The sequence below is a fragment of the Belonocnema kinseyi genome, chromosome 7 (assembly GCF_010883055.1).
Source record: "Belonocnema kinseyi isolate 2016_QV_RU_SX_M_011 chromosome 7, B_treatae_v1, whole genome shotgun sequence".
Classification (NCBI taxonomy): domain Eukaryota; kingdom Metazoa; phylum Arthropoda; class Insecta; order Hymenoptera; family Cynipidae; genus Belonocnema; species Belonocnema kinseyi.
In genome coordinates this window covers 31459811-31480109 of record NC_046663.1, presented here as the reverse complement: position 1 = coordinate 31480109, position 20299 = coordinate 31459811, and the positions used below count along the sequence as shown (strand labels likewise).

The following is a 20299-nucleotide window of genomic DNA, read 5'->3' as shown; positions in this document are numbered from 1 at the left end:
CCGCGATTTCGCTGGAAGCGGGTGCAATTTTTCAGATTAGCACCCGCTCCCGGCGAAATCCTGCGGTTGTCCTTATTACAAATTTTTAATTATATATATATAATTTTATAACTAAAAGACGAATATTATACAAATAAAGTTGAAACAATTTCAATTTTATGAAAGATTTTTTGTAATCTTCGAATTTTAGAGTTATCAACTCCATGGGAAATTCCTAAAATGGAACCAAAAGGGACAACAGCTTAATTTTAGTGCGGGGAATCCTTAAATATCTCAGGTACGCCAGTCTTCGAAGGGGCGATGACCAAAGGAGCGCGAGCTACCTGGGATCCTTCCCCTTCCATTGGGACTCTTACCCCTCACACCTGTCTTGGCGCGCTTAGTCGCCGGGATTGCCGAAGAGCAGGGTCTATTGCCGCTAATAACCCTAAATCACCTCCGATTACCGTTCCAACTTATTCACTTAAAATTTAAAAATAACTGATGCAAACTATTTGGATGTCATTTTTTGGGAATCTATGGGCTATTACGAGTCCAGGGGTATGTCATTTCAGATTAACAGACAAAAATTCATTATCAGCTTTCCCTCATTCAATCGTGAAAATATGTATATTCCGAATATTTCTATTTTCAGACAGAAATTTGGATAAGGCTATTTTCGATATGCAGACAGTATTAAACGATAGAAAATTCTAGAAAGCTTGATCTTTTCAAAGATTTCTTTAGATCTGAAGGTATTTATTTATGACTAAGTTATTCATAATGTTAAATCTAAATTTCTGACTAAAAATAGAAATTCTCCGAATCTACATATTTTCACGATTGAATGAGGGAATGTTGCTATTTAATTTTTGTCTGTTAATGAGAAATGACATACCCCTGGGCTCGTGAAAGCCCATAGATTCCTAAAAAATGACTGCCAAATAGTTTGCATCAGTTCTTTTTAAAGTTTAAGTGAATAAGTTGGGACGGTCATCGGAGGTGATTTAGGGTTATTAGCGACAATAGGCCCTGCCCTCGGGCAATCCCGGCGACTAAGCGTATCAAGACAGGTGTGAGGGGTAAGGGTCCCACTAGAAGGAGAAGGATTCTAGGTAGCTCGCGCTCTTTTGGGGTGCACCCTTCGAAGATATAATCCCAGACGAGAAAAAGCAAGCGAGGGTAACGCGCGGAATGCAATGGTGGGGGTAACCTTAGCAGGTCAGAGTGCGAGTCGGACATTTGCCAATCCCAGGCCAGAACAAGCAAGCGAGGTATAACACGCTGAATGCAATGGTGGGGGTAGTAACCGAAACAGGTAAAAATGCGAGTTGGGCATCGCCGTTGTCTTACAGTGAAAAAAAATTGCAATGCATTTTTCGAGGTATACGAAGCAGCAGCAGTAGTAGTAGTAGTTAGAGCTTTTATTACAGTTGGCATCTGGAAAGTCCTTTTCGTAGCTAGAAAATAGTGCGATGTATGTTGGACACTCTCCTTTTCTTGGCAAGGTGCAGTCTGCTTTATCTTGCAGATTTAGAAGTCACTGGGATATCCCGAAGTGGTCGAGTGCGAAAAAAATCCTCGAAGCTTATGGACTTTGAGTCCCCTGATGACCTGGACAACAAGTACAAGAGGCAGAAAGCTCAGCAGCTTCAGGCTCAGCAATTACTCGATAGATTCGAACAGCAGCAGCAAATATCGCAGCAGCAGCAGCAGAGTCCCGGTCTTCAAGGAAATGAAGCTCGGCCGAGGAAAAATTCGCATGGACCTTCGAGCAGGGGCAAGGGCGAATCTCTCTCGGATAATGAAGGTCATTCTTCAGGATCCGATTCAGAAGATGGCGTCGGGATAAACGATGAGGAACGATACAGCATGGAATCGGCGACCGATGACGATGTGGATCCTCTGATGATTGATGACAGGGAAACGGGTTTCAGGAGATTGGAACCTCCGGGTCAGGAAACTCCCTCCCAGGCCAATAGTTTGTACATGCTTGAAAAGTGCAAAAAGAAACTTATTATCAAGGATGGCAAAATTATCGGAAGGATGAAGGCACAGAGGAAAGACAAGGGCGTAAGTTTTACGGTTTTTTGTCTCTACTTTTTATTAGGGAGCATACAAATATTATGTGACGCTTTTTTCAGTGATTTTTTTTTTAAGTGCTCGGAAAAACTCTCATGAGCACGAGAGCATGCTGGAGAATATGCTCGACCTTCATGTGCTTTGAGAATTTAATAAGAATTTTTGAGAATTTTGAATTAGGATTTAAAAAATCGTGTTTACAATCTTTATTATTAATGATTATAGTATTTAAATTTCGTGGGAAAATTGTTCGCTTTAAATTGGAAAGGGCGCTTAATTTTAATGGTAAAAGGAGCCAAAGTATCCAGGTTGCTACAATATCCCAATTTCTAAATTTTTCCAGGTATACAACCAACCATGCACCTAGAAGATTATTAATATTATTGCAAAAAACTTTTGTTTCTAAATACATTTTAAACAATTTTTAAATGAGTTTATTTCAAATGAAAATGATAAATTTTGAATCTAAAAAATATATTTGTAACCAAATAGTTGAATTTTCAACCCGAAAGATTAATTTTCTACCATAAAAGACTCATTTTTAACAAAGCACATTAAGTTTCATCTAAAAAAGATCAATTAAAAAAATATGTATTTAAAAAATTTTTTTTACCAAGAATAGAAGAATTAAATGTTCAGATCAAGGAATCAATTTTTAACTTTAAAAAAAAATTAATTCTCAACCAAACAATTCTTTTTTAAACCCAAAAGATGGATTTTCTACCAAAAAAGATACAGTTTTAGTAAAATATATAAATTTCCAACCAAAAAAAAGACAAGTTTAAAAACTAAAAATAGAATAGTTCAATTTGCAGTTGGAAAAGTAAATTTTAAACAACAATGAAGACGTGTTTTCAATAAAATTAATTATTTTTCAACTTAAATATAAATTTTCAAGCAAAAATCTTCAGTTAAAACAATTAATTTTTAATGAAAGTGACTAATTTTTAACCAAAATTATGAATTTTTGACCGAATAGTGGAATTTTCGATTAAAAATAACGAATTTTTGATTAAACATTTTTTTACAATTAAAGAAATTAATTTTTAACAAGAAAATGGAATAGTTAAATTTTCTAGAAAACAAAACTTTTTTGTTAATAAAACAGATTATATTTCTATCAAAAAAGATAAATTTTCCACAAAAAATGGGATAGGTGTCTGTTTAACTAAAATGATTAATCTTCAACTAAAAAAAAATCATTAATTAAATACATGAATTTTCAACTTGAATGATAAATAGATACATTTTTAACAAAGTACAAATTTCACTTAAAAACGGATCAATTTTCAACATATAAAAAAAATATTCTTTTTCATAAAAAAATGATTTTTAACCAAAAATAGAATTAAATTTTTAAAAATTAAACCAAATTTTTTAAAATATAAATTTTCTACCTAATTTTCAACCTAAAATATGAATTTTTGACCAAATAGTGGAATCATCTATTAAAAATAACGAATTTTTAATCAAACTTTAAAAAGAAAGATTACATTTCTATCGAAAAAGGTAAATTTTTCACAAAAAGTTGAAAGTCAAAGTGTCTTTTTAACTAAAATGATTAATCTTCAACTAAAAAAATTTATTATTAATTAAAGACATGAATTTTGATCTAAAAATATAGATTTTCTACCAAAATAGATGAATTTTTAACAAAGTACATGAAATTTCACCTAAAAAAGATCAATTTTCAACAAATAAAAAAAACTAATTTTCAAAAAATTGATTTTTTCATAAAAAAAGTAATTTTTTACCAAAAATAGAAGAATTAAAATTTCAGTTAAAGCAACCAATTTTCAACCAAAAAAATGATTTCTCAAGAAAATAATTCATTTTTAATTTGTAGTTTAATTTTGTAGCTTAATTTGTAGTTTAACTTTCAATTTGTAGTTGGAAAAGTGAATTTTAAACAACAACAAAGACGATTTTTCAGCAAAATTAATTATTTTTCAACTAAAAATATAAATTTTCAAGCAAAGATGAAATAGTTATAGCTTCAGTTTAAACAAATAATTTTTAATTAAAGTCACTAATTTTCAACAAAAAATATGAATTTTTGACCAAATAGTGGAATTTTCGATTAAAAATAACAATTTTTTAATCAAACATTTTTTTCTCAATCAAAGAAATGAATTCTTAATAAAAAATATAATAGTTAAATGATTAATATTCAACTAAAAAAAAATTAATTATCAATTGAAGACATGAATTTTCAACTAAAAACGTAAATTTTCTATCATAAAAGACTCATTTTCAACAAAGCATATGAAATTTCACGCATGAAAGATCAATTTTCAACAAACAAAAAAACAAATGTTCAAAAAAATATTTTTTTTTCATCAAAGAATGATTTTTTAACCAAATAGGTTCTTTTTTCACAAAAAATATTTTTTAATCGAAAATAGAACAATTAAGTTTTCATTTAAAACAATCAACTTTAAAAAAGAAATTAATTCTCAACAAAATAATTTAATTTTAAATCCAAAACATGAATTTTCTACCAAAAAAGATAGTTTCAACAAAATGTATAAATTTTCAACTAAAAAAGATAATTTTACAAACCAAAACTAGAATACTTCAATCTGCAGTCAAAAAAGTGAAATTTAAACAACAAAAAACGAGTTTTCAGAAAAATAAATTTTCAATTAAAAATATAAATTTTCAACTAAAAGGAGACGAATTTTCAGCCAAAGAAAATAAGCTTTTTTATGACAATGTCTAATTGCACAACCAACAATATGAATTTTTGACCAAATAGTGAAATTTTTAACACAAAAGATGAATTTTCTATACAAAAAAAAATTTTTAACTAAATATTTTTTTCCCACGAAAAAAGTGAATAGTTAAAGTGTATTTTAAAATAAAATGATAAATCTTCAACTAAAAAATTTAATTAATAATTAAGGACGTGATTTTTTTTTAATTAAAAAGATAAAATTTGTTTACAAAGTGTAAAATATATAAGTTTTCAGTTGATAACATAAATTTTCAACCAAAAAGGATACGAATTTTCAAACAAAAAGATCAAGTTCAACTAAAAGTATAATAATTAAATTCTCAGTAAAAAACTTAATTTTCAACAAAAGTGATTAAATTTCTATAAAATAAGATAAATTTTCTACAAAAAAAGATAAATTTTCTACAAAAAATAGAACAGATCCATGTTTTTGCTTTAAAATTCTTATGTATAATTGAAAATTTGAATTTGTGGTGGAATATTTAAGCTTCTTGATCACTATTTCTATTTTCTGGTTGAAAATTCTTTAAAAATTCAAATATTTGGCTTAAAATTCATGTACTTTGTTTAAAATTTCATCTATTTTTGTGGAAAATTAATTTTATGGGTTGAAAATAGATCTTTTTTTTTAATATTAGTTTTTTCTTGTTTGGAATTCATTTTTTAACTGAAAATGTAAGTGTTTTTTGTCAAGAATTCATTTCTTGGGTGGGAAAAAAAAATTATTTAAAAATTTTTTTTTTTTTTTAGAGAAACATAATCTTTTGTTGAAAATTCCACAATTTGATCAAAAATTCATCATTGTCATTAAAAATTAATTTATGTCGCTGAAAATGCGTTTCTTTTTGGTTGAAAATTAATTTTTTCAGCTGTAGATGTAACTATTCCATTTTTGGTTGAAAATTTACATTTTTAGTTGAAACTTAATCAATTTGGCTGAAAACTCGTTGTTTGTTCCTTAAAATTTACTTTTCTAACTGCAAACTGAACTATTCTAGTTTTGGTTTGTAATTTTATATTTTTTAGTGGAAAATTAATATAATTTATTGAAACTATCTTTTTTTGGTAGAAAATTTATCTTTTGGGTTTGATAATAAATTATTTTGTTGAGATTTCAATTTTTCGATGGAAATTGATTGCTTTAACTGAAAATTTAATTCTTCTGTTTATAGATAAAAAATAATTTTGTTGGTTGAACATTTATTTTCTATCATTTAACTATTCTAATTTTGAATAAAAATTCATCGTTTTCAGATGAAAGTTAATGTTTTGGTTTGAAAATTCCATTATTTGTTCAAAAATTCATATTCTTGCTTGACAATTAGAGACTGCAATTAAAAATTATTTTCTTTGGCTTAAAATTCGTTTACTTTTAATTGAAAATTTATTTTTTAAACTGAAAATGTAAATTCCATTTTTAGTTGAAAATTTATATTTTTAATTGAAAATTCATTGATCTGAAAACTCGTTTTTTTGTAGTTTAAATTTCACTTTTTTAATGAAAAGTGAACTATTCTATTTTTGGTTTGTAAATTTATCTTTTTTAATGGAAAATTTATATATTTTGTTGAAACTATCTTTTTTGGTAGAAAATTCATGTTTTAGATTTAAAATTAAATTATTTTATTAAGCATTCATTTTTTTGGTTGATAGTTGATTGTTTTAACTGAATATTTAAGTATTCTATTTTTGGTTAAAATATAATTTTTTGATGATAAAATCTATTTATTTGAAAATCGATCTTTTTAGTTTAAATTTCATGTCTTTAATTAATCATTAATTTTGTTTAGTTGAAGATTAATCATTTTATTTAAAAAGACACTTTAACGATTCAAGTTTTGTTTTCTAGAAAATTTAACTATTATATTTTTTGCTAATAAATCATTTCTTTATCTGAAAAAAAATTATTTAAAAATTCATTTTTGTATAGAAAATTCATCTTTTGTATTGAAAATTGCACTTTTTGGTCAAAAATTAATATTTTTTGTTCAAAATTCATCACTGTGATTAAAAATTAATTTCTTTGGCTGAAAATTTGTTTATTTTAGGTTTAAAATTAATTTTTTATAACCGAAGATGTTACTATTCCATTTTGTCCCAAAAATTAAAATTTTTAGTAGAAAATTAACCAATTTTGCCGAAAACTCGTTGTTTTTTTGTTGTTTAAATTTTAATTTTCTAACTGCAAACTGAACGACTCTTATTTTGGTTTGTTCATTTATATTTTTTAATGGAAAATTAAAATATTTTATTAAAACTATCTTTTTTGGTAAAAAATTCATTGTTTGGGCTTAAAAATGAATTATTTTGTTGAGATTTCATTTTTTCCTTGGAAATTGATTGCTTTAACTAAAAATTTAATTCTTTTCTTATTGGTTAAAAAATCATTTTTTTTATCAACATTTATTTTTATAACATTTCAATATTCAAATTTTTATTGAAAATTGATCTTTTTTATATAAACATTCATGTGCTTTGTTGAAAATGAGTCTTTTTTGTCAGAAAATTAATCTTTCGTTTTGAAAATTTAAGTATTTTGTTAAAAATTCCAATTTTTGGTTGATGATTCATCATTTTAGGTAAAAATTCATTTCTTAGGTTCAAAATTTATATTTCTTATTTAAAAACTAATTTAAAAAGTGTTTAGAAAGACATTTTTTTTCTTGCATCAATATTATTAATCTTCTACACGGAGAGAAATTTTGGGAGATTAATTCACGGCACTACTCCTTGATTTCATTACGTTTTGGCGCGAGAACTAAGATCTCGGAACCCTTGCTTTTATAGCACAGATCTCGAAGTTTACAGAATTATTAATAAAGTAATTAAGTAATAATTTTTTTATTATTTTATGAAATTTTTTGTTTTATTTAATAAAATAATTTAATTAAAGTAATTTTTTTCTTAATTTCTTTTAATTTTAGTTAAAAATGTTTTTTTTTAATTATTAATAAAGATCGAAAAAACGATTTTTTAAATCCTAGTTGAAAATGCTTATAAATGCCTATTAAATTATCAAAGCACATAAAGGTCGATCATATTTTCATGCTTGTGGGAATTTCTCATGTTTTTTTTTTTAAATCCAATTTTTAAAATGTTTGTTTTCCTTTTCAGAAAACTAGATTCACTGCTTACATGCTATGGGCTAAGGAAATCAGACAGGAATTGTTAGAACAATGTCCCTACATGGGTAAGCTTTAAATTTTGAAATCCAAATAAATTCTCAACAATTGACACCAAAAAACTGTCTATTTAATAATAAAAAAAAATAATAATAACTCCCAAAGATTTTGCTGCTATTTCGAAACGACTTGGAGAATTGTGGGCGACCGTTCCGAACCTGGAGAAGTACAATTGGCGACGACGCGCGAAACGACTAGCTGCAAAGCCAAACTCAACGCCTACAAGTAAGGATGAAGCCACTTGGAAAATGCCACCACCAGCATCGCGCAAGAAATTCATTAACAAAAGTATTAAGTTCATTATTAATGTAGGCTATAGAGGGTGACAAACTTTTTTTTTCTCTTGCTAAAATATTCCGTAAAAAGTTCCCTCCTTCAGGGTCGGCGCTGGACCGGCAAACCGGATATTTTCAAAAATTCCGAGCCTTTTTCGAGAGATTAAAACGCAGGCTTTACAAACTGGTTCCTATATCTTCTATTTTACCCTTTGTTCAGTTAAGGTCCCTAAAGGCCCTATTTTCAAGATTTGGCCCCTATTTGAGTCAGGCACTTTGAAAAAAAAAGAATTTCCGTTAGAAGTAACTGTAAAAAATAAAAAGGGCTGCCACACAGTCATTATTAGTCTCTTTTTCAAATAGAACAATCACAACAAGTAACTTTTCATTCAATAAATTAAATCGTGGGTATTTTTTCGAGAGCGTGTTTCATTTTTTTAATTGCAATATTAAACCCTTCCGTTTTTGGTTAAAAATTGATCGGTTTTAATCAGTTTTTAAAATTCATGGAAAATTTTAAAAGGGTTCTTTTGTACAGAATGTCAAGAGAATATCGAAAAGAAGATCACAAAGCATTTTGAATTATTTCCTGAAATTTTGAAAAAGTCTTGGAAAGATTTTAAAGCAAAATTTTGCAATTCTGCAAAAATAATTTCAGGTTCCTACGAAAAGTTAAAATAATTTTTTTGTTTTGAAAAATTAATATGAAGACTTTATTTAAAAAGATTATAGATTATTTAAAAAATAGTCGAAGGAGATTCGAAAAGATTTTAACGCAATTTTTTTAATCTTGCAGAATGAATCAAAAATGCAGGAAAAATTTGAATAATTTTTGTAAATTCAGGGTGGTCGCTGGACCGGGAAAAACCGGGAAATGGCAATGAATTTATTTTTTGACCGGAAACTTTACCAAATTTTTAGAATAAAAATTTTGTCCAACTTTGATTTCAACCGTTTTAAAATGATTTCCTAAATTGTGATTTTTATAAATTATTATATCATTTAGTTTAGAATGCTTGCTTCGAAAATCTTTCACTTGAAAAATTTTACATTTTAGATTTTTAATTTTTAAGCATATACTTTAATTTAATGAATTTTAAAATGCAGTTAAACAAAATTAAAAATGAGAAGTTTTTAAAATCAAAGATTTTTTAATAAAAAAACAAGTCTGCCCAAGTTTGATTTTAACAGTTTTTAAAATAATTAAAGTGCAGTTTTTGGAATTTAAACAATTAGGAATTAAAAGCATTTGAAATTGAAATTCTTTGATAAAAACAGTTTTATTTTATCAACTGTAAATATAAATAAATGAATTATTTTTAAAATGGATTTGTACTCTAAGTATAGAAATCTGAACAATAATTGATTTGACCAAACAATTCTTGATAAGAATTGAAATTAATATATTATTGATTCCGATAATTTTATTTTTAAATAAAAATTTTCATGATTTATCAATAATATATTTTTAATTCAGAGTTTCAGGCCTTTATATTAAATTTTATAAATAAATTTATTAATATATTATTTCTATTAATTTTTTTAGCCATTAAAAAATGTAAACATGCGTTTTACTATTTTCTACTTAAAATTAAATTTATAATAATATAGTCATAGTTAAAATTTTTTATTAAATTTAAAATATTGTGAGCCTAAATTATTTAATTTTTATCCCATTTAATTTGCAATTTCTTAATGCAGAAAAAGAATAAGTATTTAATATTTAGCAATAATTAACAGTTAATTCAAGACGAGTAAATTGAAACCAAATATTTAAAAGAAACCAATTTGAAACTGAATTTTTTTTATACAGAAAGCTTTGAATCTTCAGATTTTCGAAGAATTTTAAATTTTTTAGCGTTAAAATTTTAATTAGTCTATTTAAAAAGTGTTTGATTTACAACAATTGAACACTTCTTATTTGTAAAAAAAAATTAAGTAATTTTAAGATATATTTAGAAGTTTTGAAAAAATTCAAAATTAATTAAAAACTTGAAATTATTTCAAGTAATTTAAACGAAGTGTATTAACATTTTTCAGAACTTCTAAATATATTTGAAAATTAATCGAATTTTCCTACAATTTTTGGAAATCCAGCAAATTAAAAAAATCCTTAAAATCTTCCATGTTCTTCTTTGATAATTTTTGAAATCTCTTAAAATCTTCTTAAACTTTCTGTTACAATAATTTTTGAAAGTGAAAAATCATTTTCAATTTTCCTAAGAATCTTAAGAAAATTTTTATTCTTTTGTAGTCTTTCACAATTATTCTTAAAAAATTATAAATTATTTGTTTGAAATCTGAAAAAATCTAAATTTTATTTTTAATTCGGTTGTAAGTATTTAAATTCATTTCAAGTTCTAAATTTAATTCGAAAATTTTTTATACTTCTAAATATCCCTTAAAATTACTGATATTTTTACAAATAATAAGTGTTCTATCGTTATTTATAAATTCAAATATAATTTGTTTTAATTTGCAAGATTTGCTAAAAGTTAGAGAAAAAATTCAAAAATTATTTTGAATTTGGAAAAATTTAAAACCACTTCTAGATGTCTCAATATTTTGAAATAAAATTTTAAAATCTTTAAAGGATGCCTAGACTATTTAAAATAAAAATAATTTAACTTGTAATTTAAGAACTGTTAAGTTAAAAAAAAGTATTTGCCAATTTTTAATATTTCTAGCTTAAAATTACTTTGAATGCTTTAATTTGTTGTTTATTACTTTATATGGAAAAAGTGTTTAGAATATAGTTCAATTTTTAAAATTTCATTGGACGTGAAAAATGTTTGCGAACCGGGAAAAAACCGGGTAATGACCAGGAATTTTTTTCTTCGATTAAAATGGCCACCCTGAAATGAGAAGGTTTAGAAGGTCTGACAAGATTTAAACAAAAACAAAAAAAAAGAATTTTTTTATTCTCGTGTGAAAATTTTAAATAATTTTTTATTTTGAAGAATTTAAAAGAATTTCGAAAGTTTTCAAGAAAATAAACAAATTTTCTTAAAATTGCTGGGAAAATTTAGAAGATTGTCAGGTAATTTTTTTTAACTTGGAATGATATTTCAAAATGTTGAGAAAAATTCTTGTCAGTTAAAAATATTTTCAGGAATTAAGGATGTTTAAAATATATTAGAAATATTTAAAACCTCGGACAAATTTTCGAAAATTTATCAAATATTTTTTTATTCTTTCCCAACTTCTAAAAGTTCTAAAAATCTTTTAAAAGGACTCGAATTTTTCATAATATTTTGTAAAATCCTATATTATAAAAAAATTTCTTAAAAATCTTCTAGATTCTTTTTTAACAAGCCTGAAATATTTAAAACTCTTTTAAATTTTCTCAAGAATCTTATGAAAATTATATTTACATAAATTTAAAAATAAGGTGATAGTACTTATTTTCTTGTTCTCAATTCTCAGAATTTAATTTCTACATGGATTTATTATAGCACTTCGAAAAATAATTCTTTCGCTGTTGAAACTTGAACTACTTGCAACTTTGTTAAATTTTTTTTTTCTTAAAATTAATTTTTTTACTGGAAATATAACTATTTAATTTTGAGTTGAAAAATTATATTTTTTAGTTGCAAATTTTGATTTTTTTTATAGAAACTAATCTTCAGGGCTGAAAATTAATCTTTTTGTTGGACATTTAATGATTCTAGTTAAAGTAGCATCATTTTAATTGAAAATTTATATTTTTGGTGTCAAATTCAACTATTCCAGTTGAAGATTCATCATTTTAGTTGAAAATTCGTCGCTTTAGTTAAAAATAACTTTTAACTTAAAATTTAACTATTCATTTCCTGTTTGACAATTTATCTCTTTAATTTAAAATTCATGTATTTTCTATAAAATTTATCTTCTTTGGTGAAAATGAATCTTCTATTCCATTTTTGGTTGAAAATTTGTCTTTTTGTATTTGATCATGCAAATATATCGTTGAAAAATCATGTATTTTGTTGAAAAATCGTCTTGGTTGTGGAAAATTCATCTTTTTGTTTGGAAATAAGACTAATAAGTTGAAAATTGAACTACTTTCTTTACAATTCTTCTATTTCAAATGAAGATTCATAATTTTATTTGGAAATTCTTTAGTTTGGTTGAAAATTGAGAATTTTTAGTTAAAATTAGTTTTTTTTTTTAGTTGAAAACTTAACTGTTTTTTGTTAAAAAATCGTATATTTTTTCGGAAACTCGTCTTTCTCGGTCGAAAATTAATCTTCTTATTTAAAAATTAATCGTCTTGTTTAAAAATTCACTTTTTTTTTGCTTAAAAATTCAAGTATTGTAATTGAATATTGATGTTTTTTTTGTGTGGAAAAATAATTTTTAACTGGAAATGTTATTCTATTTTTGATTGAAAACTGATATTTTTTAGTTCAAAATTCATCTATTTATTCTAAAAATTATCTTTTTCTTTTGAGAATTAAACTGTTTGATTGAGAACTAACTTTTTTTCTGGAAAAATATTCTTTTTGCGAGAAAATTAATCTTAGCGGTGGAAAATTCCACTATTTGGTTAAAAATTCATAGATTTTTTGAAAATCCAAGTTTCTACTTAATAAGTTAGGAATTTAAAGCGGTTTAATTTGAATTTAATACAGTAACCACATTATTTTATCTGGATATGTACTGAATTTTAAGTATAAGGATATAAAATAAAAATTTCTTTGAATTATTATTCAAATTCACGGACTTTAGAGGCGAATCTAAGATATTATTTATTATGTTTTAAGTATTATTTAATCATTTATTAATCTATCGTTCTGAAATATTTCAAAATATATTTTAATAATAATTAAATTCCTAGAAACTGAAAAAAAAAATTATTTATAATAAACTGACTAAAATTTGTACCTGGAAAAAATCTGGAATTGTCAGGTAATTTTTTTCCAGGATTGAATTTTATGAAGTCACTTGAATTTTTGAATTGGAAATTGACCTATTCTGTTTTTGGTAGAAATTTATTCTTTTTAAAATAAGAATTCAAGTTTTTTTTTTAAATTCAACTATTTTGTTTTAACTTTGTTTGTTTTTTTTTTAATTAAGCTAGTTTAGTTGAAAATTCAACTTTTACGTTGAAAGTTATTGTGTTTTGTTGGAAATTCGACTTTTTTGGTAGTAAATTAACTTTCTATCGAAATTTGATAACTCAACTGTTTTGTACAGAAAATTCGTCAATTTGTCTGTAAGTTCAAAAATTTATTTTTAAAATCCACTCTTTTGATAGAAAATTACATATTTTTTAAAATAAGTTTAAACGAAATTTTAATTATTGATTTGATAATTGTTGATTTTTGCCTTATTTTTGAATTGTCTTCAATTTATTTATTATATTTTAATTCACCTCGAATTTTCATGAATATCGAATTCCTTAGAATTTAACTTGTATTTTTTTTTTGAAGTTTATGTTTCAGTTTATCCCGAATTTATTAAAATTTCCTCTTTTATTTAAATTAATATTCTTCATTGAATATTTATCTTTTTAGTTGAAAAATCGACTGTTATAGTTGACCATTTCAGTTGCAAATTTATCGGTTTGGTTACAAACATTTTGTATAGAAAATTAATTTTTTAATTAAAAATTAAACTATTCCATTTTTTCTTCGAAAACTGATATTTTTCAGTTGAAAATTCAGTTATTTACTTGAAAACTAATTTTTTGTAGATAAAAAATCATCTATTTCATTGAAAATCGGTGTATTTTGTTGAAAAATTTTATTTTTTGGTAGAAAATTAATCATTCTGTTTGAAAAATCAACTATTTTGTTAAATTTTGTCTAGGATTTGAATAGACGCCTGGTTACGTTGCATCACATATAATAGAATTTTTAACAAAACTCCGGGAATTTTACAAATCTTTTACTTTAAAAATTCTTCATTTAAAATTTTTATTTCTAAGTGTATATTTTTAATTTAAAGAATTTTAAAGTGCCGTCTTGAAGGCTTACAAATTAAAAATTAAAAGCGTTTGAAGTTGAAAATTTTTGATAAAAAACAGTATTATTTTATCAACTGTAAATATAAATAAATAAATAACGAGTTTTTCAAATGTATTCATACTTTAAGTATTAAAAATTGAACAATAATTTGTTTGATAAAATTATTCTAAATTCGTTTAAAGTTTAAAAAAAAGTTTAAGAAAATTTGAAACTGAATTTTTGACACAGGAACCTTGGAGTTTTTAGAATTTCAAACAGCTTTTATTAAACTTTTAACGTTACAATTTTTATTGTTCTTTTTGAAAAATGTTGAATTTTTATGTATTTTAAGAGATATTTAGAAGTTTTGAAAAGATTCAAAATTAATTTAAAACTTGAAGTTATATCAAATAATTTTAAAAAATTTTTGAATACTTTTTCAGAACATCTAAACCTATTTTAAAATGAATAGAATGTTCCCCACAATTTTGGAAATCTCTTAGAATATTTTTTAATATTTTGTTAAAATAATTTTTCAAAATGGATAATCATTTTCAATTTTCCTAGGAATATTAAGAAAATGTTCTATAAGTAGCAAGACAAATTTAATTAATTTTAAAAGTTCTTTAGAAGTTCTGAAAAATTTTAAACAACTTCTAGATTTCTCAAGATTTTGAAATAAAATTTTACAGCTTTTCAAGGATCTTTAAACTATTTAAAATACAAATCATGCAAAAAAATCTAATTTCTCTTTTTGAATAAAAATTCAAATATTTGGTTGAAAATTCATGTACTTTATTAAAAATTAGTCTAATTTGCTAGAAAATTCGTCTTGGTTGAAAAGTAGTTTTTTACCTGATTAGAAATTATTTTTCTGATTAAAAATGTAAATATTCAACTTTTTTTTTAAATACGTCTTTTTTTTGGTAAAATATTACTCTCATTAGTTGAAACTTCATCTTTTTTTTTTTTTGAAAATTAATTTCTGTGATTAAAAATTTAACTATTTTGTTGAAATTTCGTTTCCTTTTTGGCTGAAATTGATTTTACCAAGTTAAAATTTAATTACTTTATTTTTGGTAAAAATTTGATGTTGTTAGCCGAAAACTCACTTGAACTATTCCATTTTTTATGGAAAATTTACCTTTTTTGCTAGAAATGTCATCTTTTTCGTTAAAAAATTGTTTTGTAAAAAATGCAACTATTCTATTTTTTGTTAAGAGTTCATTTCTTTGTTAAAAAAAAATATTTATTTAAAAATTCGTTTATATATATAAAATTCATCTCGTGGATTGAAAATTTATCACAGTGATTAAAAATTAATTTCTTTGGCTGAAAATTCGTTTCTTTTTTGGATGAAAATTTATTTTACTAACTGAAAATTTATCTTTTTAGTTGAAAATTCATGTTTTTGGTCAAAAATTACTTTTTTTATTTGAAGATTTATCATTTTAGTTGAAAATTCACTTGAACTATTCAATTTTTTGTGGAAAATTTACTTTTTTCAATAGAAATATAGGGTAAAAAGGGGTATTATTGACACTGCAATACAAATTCTTTGGTTCAAGTAGATATTTGTATATGAATAAATATTATATTATCCATGTTATTTGTATTTCAATATTCATTCAGTACAAAATCGCTGGATTTATATTCAACAAATAATATTTTTGGTGCCAACTACAGAAGGAAGGACATGTTGAAACTATATTTATTAGAAATGTGAATTTGAAAGTCCTCTGAAAGTTAGAAGAAACTGTATTCAAAAGTTTGTCAAAATCGCTCAAAAAACGTAAAATTGACCATTTTTGAACGCTGGAAACATCACTACAAATTTTTTTTCGAAACAAAAAAATTACAGTATCTTTCTTTCATTGTATCTGAAGAAATTTCAGGTTCGGCATACTCAACTTTTAACAATTTTTAATCATTTTTTATTATTATTCACTAGCAAAAACTGTAGATCACAAAAATTTGGCATAAATTTTAAAGTAATATGGAAATTTTCTGAAACAGTCCAAAATTTGAATTTTTAAAACAAAAAAGGTCAAAAAATAATATCTTTGATTGAAAATTCATCACTGTCATTAAAATTTGATTTCTGCGGCTGAAAATTTGTTTCTCTTTAGTCGAAAATAAATTTTTTAACTGAAGCTGTAACCATTCTATTTTCGCTTGAAAATTAATACAATATAATAATCAAAACTATTCATTTTTTTAATAAAATACCTTCTTGGTTGAAAATGATAACATTTCATTAAAAATTAACTTTTATTTTATTAAAAATTAACTTTTTTTTACTGGAAATTTTTGTTAAAAATTAAATTATTTGGTTGAAGTTTAATCATTTTAGTTGAAAATTCACTTTAACTATTACATTTTTGTTGGAAAATTTACCGTTTTTGATAGAAATGTCATCTTTTTCGTTAAAAAATGTTCTGTTTTGTAGAAAATGTATATATTATATTTGTTGTTAAGAATGCATATTTTTGGTTAAAAAAAATCAAGTTGAAAATCTTTTTGATATAAAATTTCGCTATTTGGTAAAAAATTCATATTTTTGGTTGAAAATTCATTACTGTCATTACAAATTAATTTCTTTGGCTGAAAATTCGTTTCTTTTTAGTTTAAAATGATTTTTTTAAACTGAAGATGTCACTATACCATTTTTACATGAAAATTTATATTTGTAGTTGAAAATTAATTAATTTAGCTGAAAAATAGTTTTGTTGTTGTTTAAATTTTACTTTTCTAACTGCAAATAGAGCTATTCTATTTTTGGTTTATAAATTGATCTTTTTATTTGAAAATTCATATATTTGGTTAAAAATTAAATTTTTTTGGTTGAAGTTTAATCATTTTAGTTGAAAATTCACTTTAACTATTACATTTTTGTTGGAAAATTTACCTTTTTTGATAGAACTGTAATCTTTTCCGTTGAAAAATGTTCTGTTTTGTAGAAAATGTATATATTACATTTTTGTTAAGAATGCTTTTTTTTATTGAAAAAAAATATGTAACTAAAATTTTTTTCATAGAAAATTTTGCTATTTAGGAAAAAAATTCATATTTTTGGTTGAAAATTCGTCATTGTTAGTAAAAATTAATTGAAAATTAATTAATTTTGCTGATAACTCGCGTTTTTTGTTTCAAATTTTCTTTTCTAACTTCAAATTGAACTATTCTAGTTTTAATTTTGTATATCCTTTTTTTATAATCTTTGTAACCTTCCTATCTTTTTTAGTGAGGAATTTATATATTTTCTCAGAACTGTATCTTTTTTGTTTTGAAAATCGTTTGCTTTAAGAGAAAATTTAATTCTTCTATTTTTAGGTAAAAAATAATTTTTTTTATGGAAAAATCTATTTTGTTGAAAATTCGTTTTTTATTTTTTAAATCGAAAATTCATCTTCTGTGTTAAAAATTAACTTATTTTGCTGAAAGCTCATTTTGTTTGTTTGTTTAAAATTTACTTTCCTAACTGCAAATTGAACTACTCTAGTTTTTATTTTGTAAATCTTTTTTTTTATAATCTTTGTAATCTTTTAATCTTTTTTAGTTGGAATTTTATATATTTTATTAGAACTTCATCTTTTTCGTTTGAAAATTCTTTGCTTAAACTGAAAATTCAATTCTTCTATTTTTAGCTAGAAAATTATTTTTTTAGATGAAAAAAAACAACCATTTTGTTGAAAATTGATCTTTTTGTATGAAAATTTATGTACTTAGTTCAAAGTGAGTCTTTTTTGGTAGAAAATCAATCTTTTGGGTAAAAAATTCAACTATCTGGTTAAAAATTTATATTTTTGGTTGAAGATCCATCATTTTAGTTAAAAATTCATTTCTAAATCAATTAATGCAGAATAAAGGTGCCATTCGAATGAAGCGCAAATGGGGAAAGCGCGCCAAAGTAACTGGAATTTTAACTTTGTGAATGTGCGCTTTCCTCATTTACAGTTCCTTTAAATGCCGCCTTTATTCTGTGTTAAAGAATTTATCGCCATAATGTATGTCTCTTATCTAATTTGTCATAGTTTGTCTTCCAAAAACATTATGTTTTTTGATCAATTAAGATGTAGTTTCTCAATAAAAAAGCCTCTTCTATTTTTCTAAGCTTTTATAGGATACGATTTTGTATACTTTAATTCTAATTGGTGACACATCAGTATTTTTTTTCTAAATTGACTCTTAGCTATGGACATGCTTGAATCCAAAATTTAATATTCTTGTTTTTTTTTACAAGAAAATAAGCACAGGAATTTGTATTTCTTTTACTTAAAAAAAATTTGTTTGTGATAAGATGTAAGAGACGATTTTTATTTATATATTATTTATTCGGATTCTCTGAAAATTCTCTGAAAAAAACGCATGAATAGCCGAAACGTCAGATTATTAATAAACGAACTTTCTAGTAATTTCGCTTTTTATTCCTTTTAATTTAATGAAGGCCCTACATAAGTTCTGACTCATATTTACATTGGTGGTCGAAGAAAGGATTGATTTAATTCTGATCAAAACATGTTTATTAAAGCACTTTAATTCAGATATTGTACCCAGTGGACACAAAATTTGGCGACATCTTTACGACATAGTTACGACTACTTTACGACATCCTATGTCGATGTCGTTAAGGCATCTTTACGATATCGTAAATATGTCGTATGATCTGACGACGTCTTTACGATATCATAAAGACACTGTAACGACATCGACATAGGATGTCGTAAAGATGTCGCCAAATTTTGTGTCCACTGAGTTAGCAACCCTCTTTAAGGCACTGTTTAATCCGAATCATATATTTTCTACTACTTTGACTTCTTTTAGCATTGAAATTAGGCGCTCTTTACGAATTTAAGGGTTACATTTTCCTGCGAAATTTAATTAACGTAATTATTTTTAATGAAGATCGAAAATACGCTTTTTTAGATCCTAATTCAAAGTGCCTATTAATGTTCATAAATTTCTCAAAGCGTATAAAAGTCGAGCATATTCTCCTCCTCGTGAGAATTGCTCCCTGCTCTCAAACTCTTTAGAAGACTACTGGTGCGAAATTGAAACGCATATAGCCCAAAAAAAACCGTAATTTCGCCAGGCGCCCTGATTAGGAAAAAAAATGATAAGCCTTTGTTTTGTGCAGATGCCGTTAAAGAAACAAAGCCTTCTTCCTCGAAGAAGACGATTCAACTTGGTGTTCCTTCAGTGATTGGGAATCTGTCTCTATCTCCGACGTCGAATCGAGGTGGCAAGGATTTGGTAAATGAGCCGGTGATTGGAACCGGAATGTACAAAGTGGTGGGAACGCAACCAGTCGACGTGGCTGCTCACTTGAAACTGCTCGGTGAGAGTTTAACGATAATTGGCGAGCGACTCAAGGAGCATGAGGGCCAGATCGCGGTTTCGGGCAGTCTTTCAGTTCTTTTGGACTCGCTGCTCTGCGCCCTCGGGCCTCTGATTTGCCTGACCCAGCAGGTACCTGGTGCAGACGGAGCGCAGCCAGAAGTACTTTCGGAAATGCTGGACAATGTAGCTTACATTATGCCCGGCCTCTAACGAATGTTCCACAAAATGTACAAATATTTTCGATAACTCTGGTTATATTGCAGTAAAGTAAACCGACCATTACTGGGACAGTAATTTTCGATTAGAACAAAAAATACTTTATTAAGTGGGACACAAAATCAGCTAATGCTGGGACAAGGAAAATCCCATGGGATTTATCAAAATAAAATAATACAATTTACTTACAAGTGTAGAATACATTAGAAAGCAAAAATAAATTGTTATTGAGAATGGTTAAGCTGCGATGCGCCACCTGGTGACAAAAATTCGAACTAGAAATTATAGGTACGATTTTAAAGATGCATTTTAATTTGTTCATAGAATTCTTAAATTCCCGAGAGTATGACCGAATTTAGGAGAATTAAAAAGAATTCAAGTGAATTTATGATTTTTAATCATATTTTTATTGTTCAGGTTATATCAGCGGTTGAATATAAATTATTTTCTAGCTCAGACATATTCAGGAATTTAAAATATGCAAAGCAGTAGCTCATTAATTATTATTTAACACTGTCAGACTCACTCTCCGGAAAACTTAGACGCGTGACATTTTCA

At 25.3% G+C, this 20299-nt stretch overlaps 1 protein-coding gene across 3 annotated transcripts in view; it reads left to right on the top strand.

The window, feature by feature from the left end:
• Positions 1-20013, top strand: part of LOC117177349 (HMG box-containing protein 4) — a 27935-nt gene extending 7922 nt beyond the window's left edge. The window contains exons 2-5 of one of the 3 annotated variants that reach the window (XM_033367978.1): positions 1511-2052; positions 7913-7988; positions 8086-8205; positions 19323-20013. In XM_033367978.1, the coding sequence (XP_033223869.1) occupies positions 1511-2052; positions 7913-7988; positions 8086-8205; positions 19323-19735 (1151 nt within the window). In that variant the 3' untranslated portion in view covers positions 19736-20013. Of the gene's footprint in view, positions 1-1510; positions 2053-7912; positions 7989-8085; positions 8269-19322 lie in introns of all 3 variants that reach the window. The other 2 variants (XM_033367976.1, XM_033367977.1) reach the window with 2 other exon arrangements.
• Positions 20014-20299: the final 286 nt, after the last annotated feature.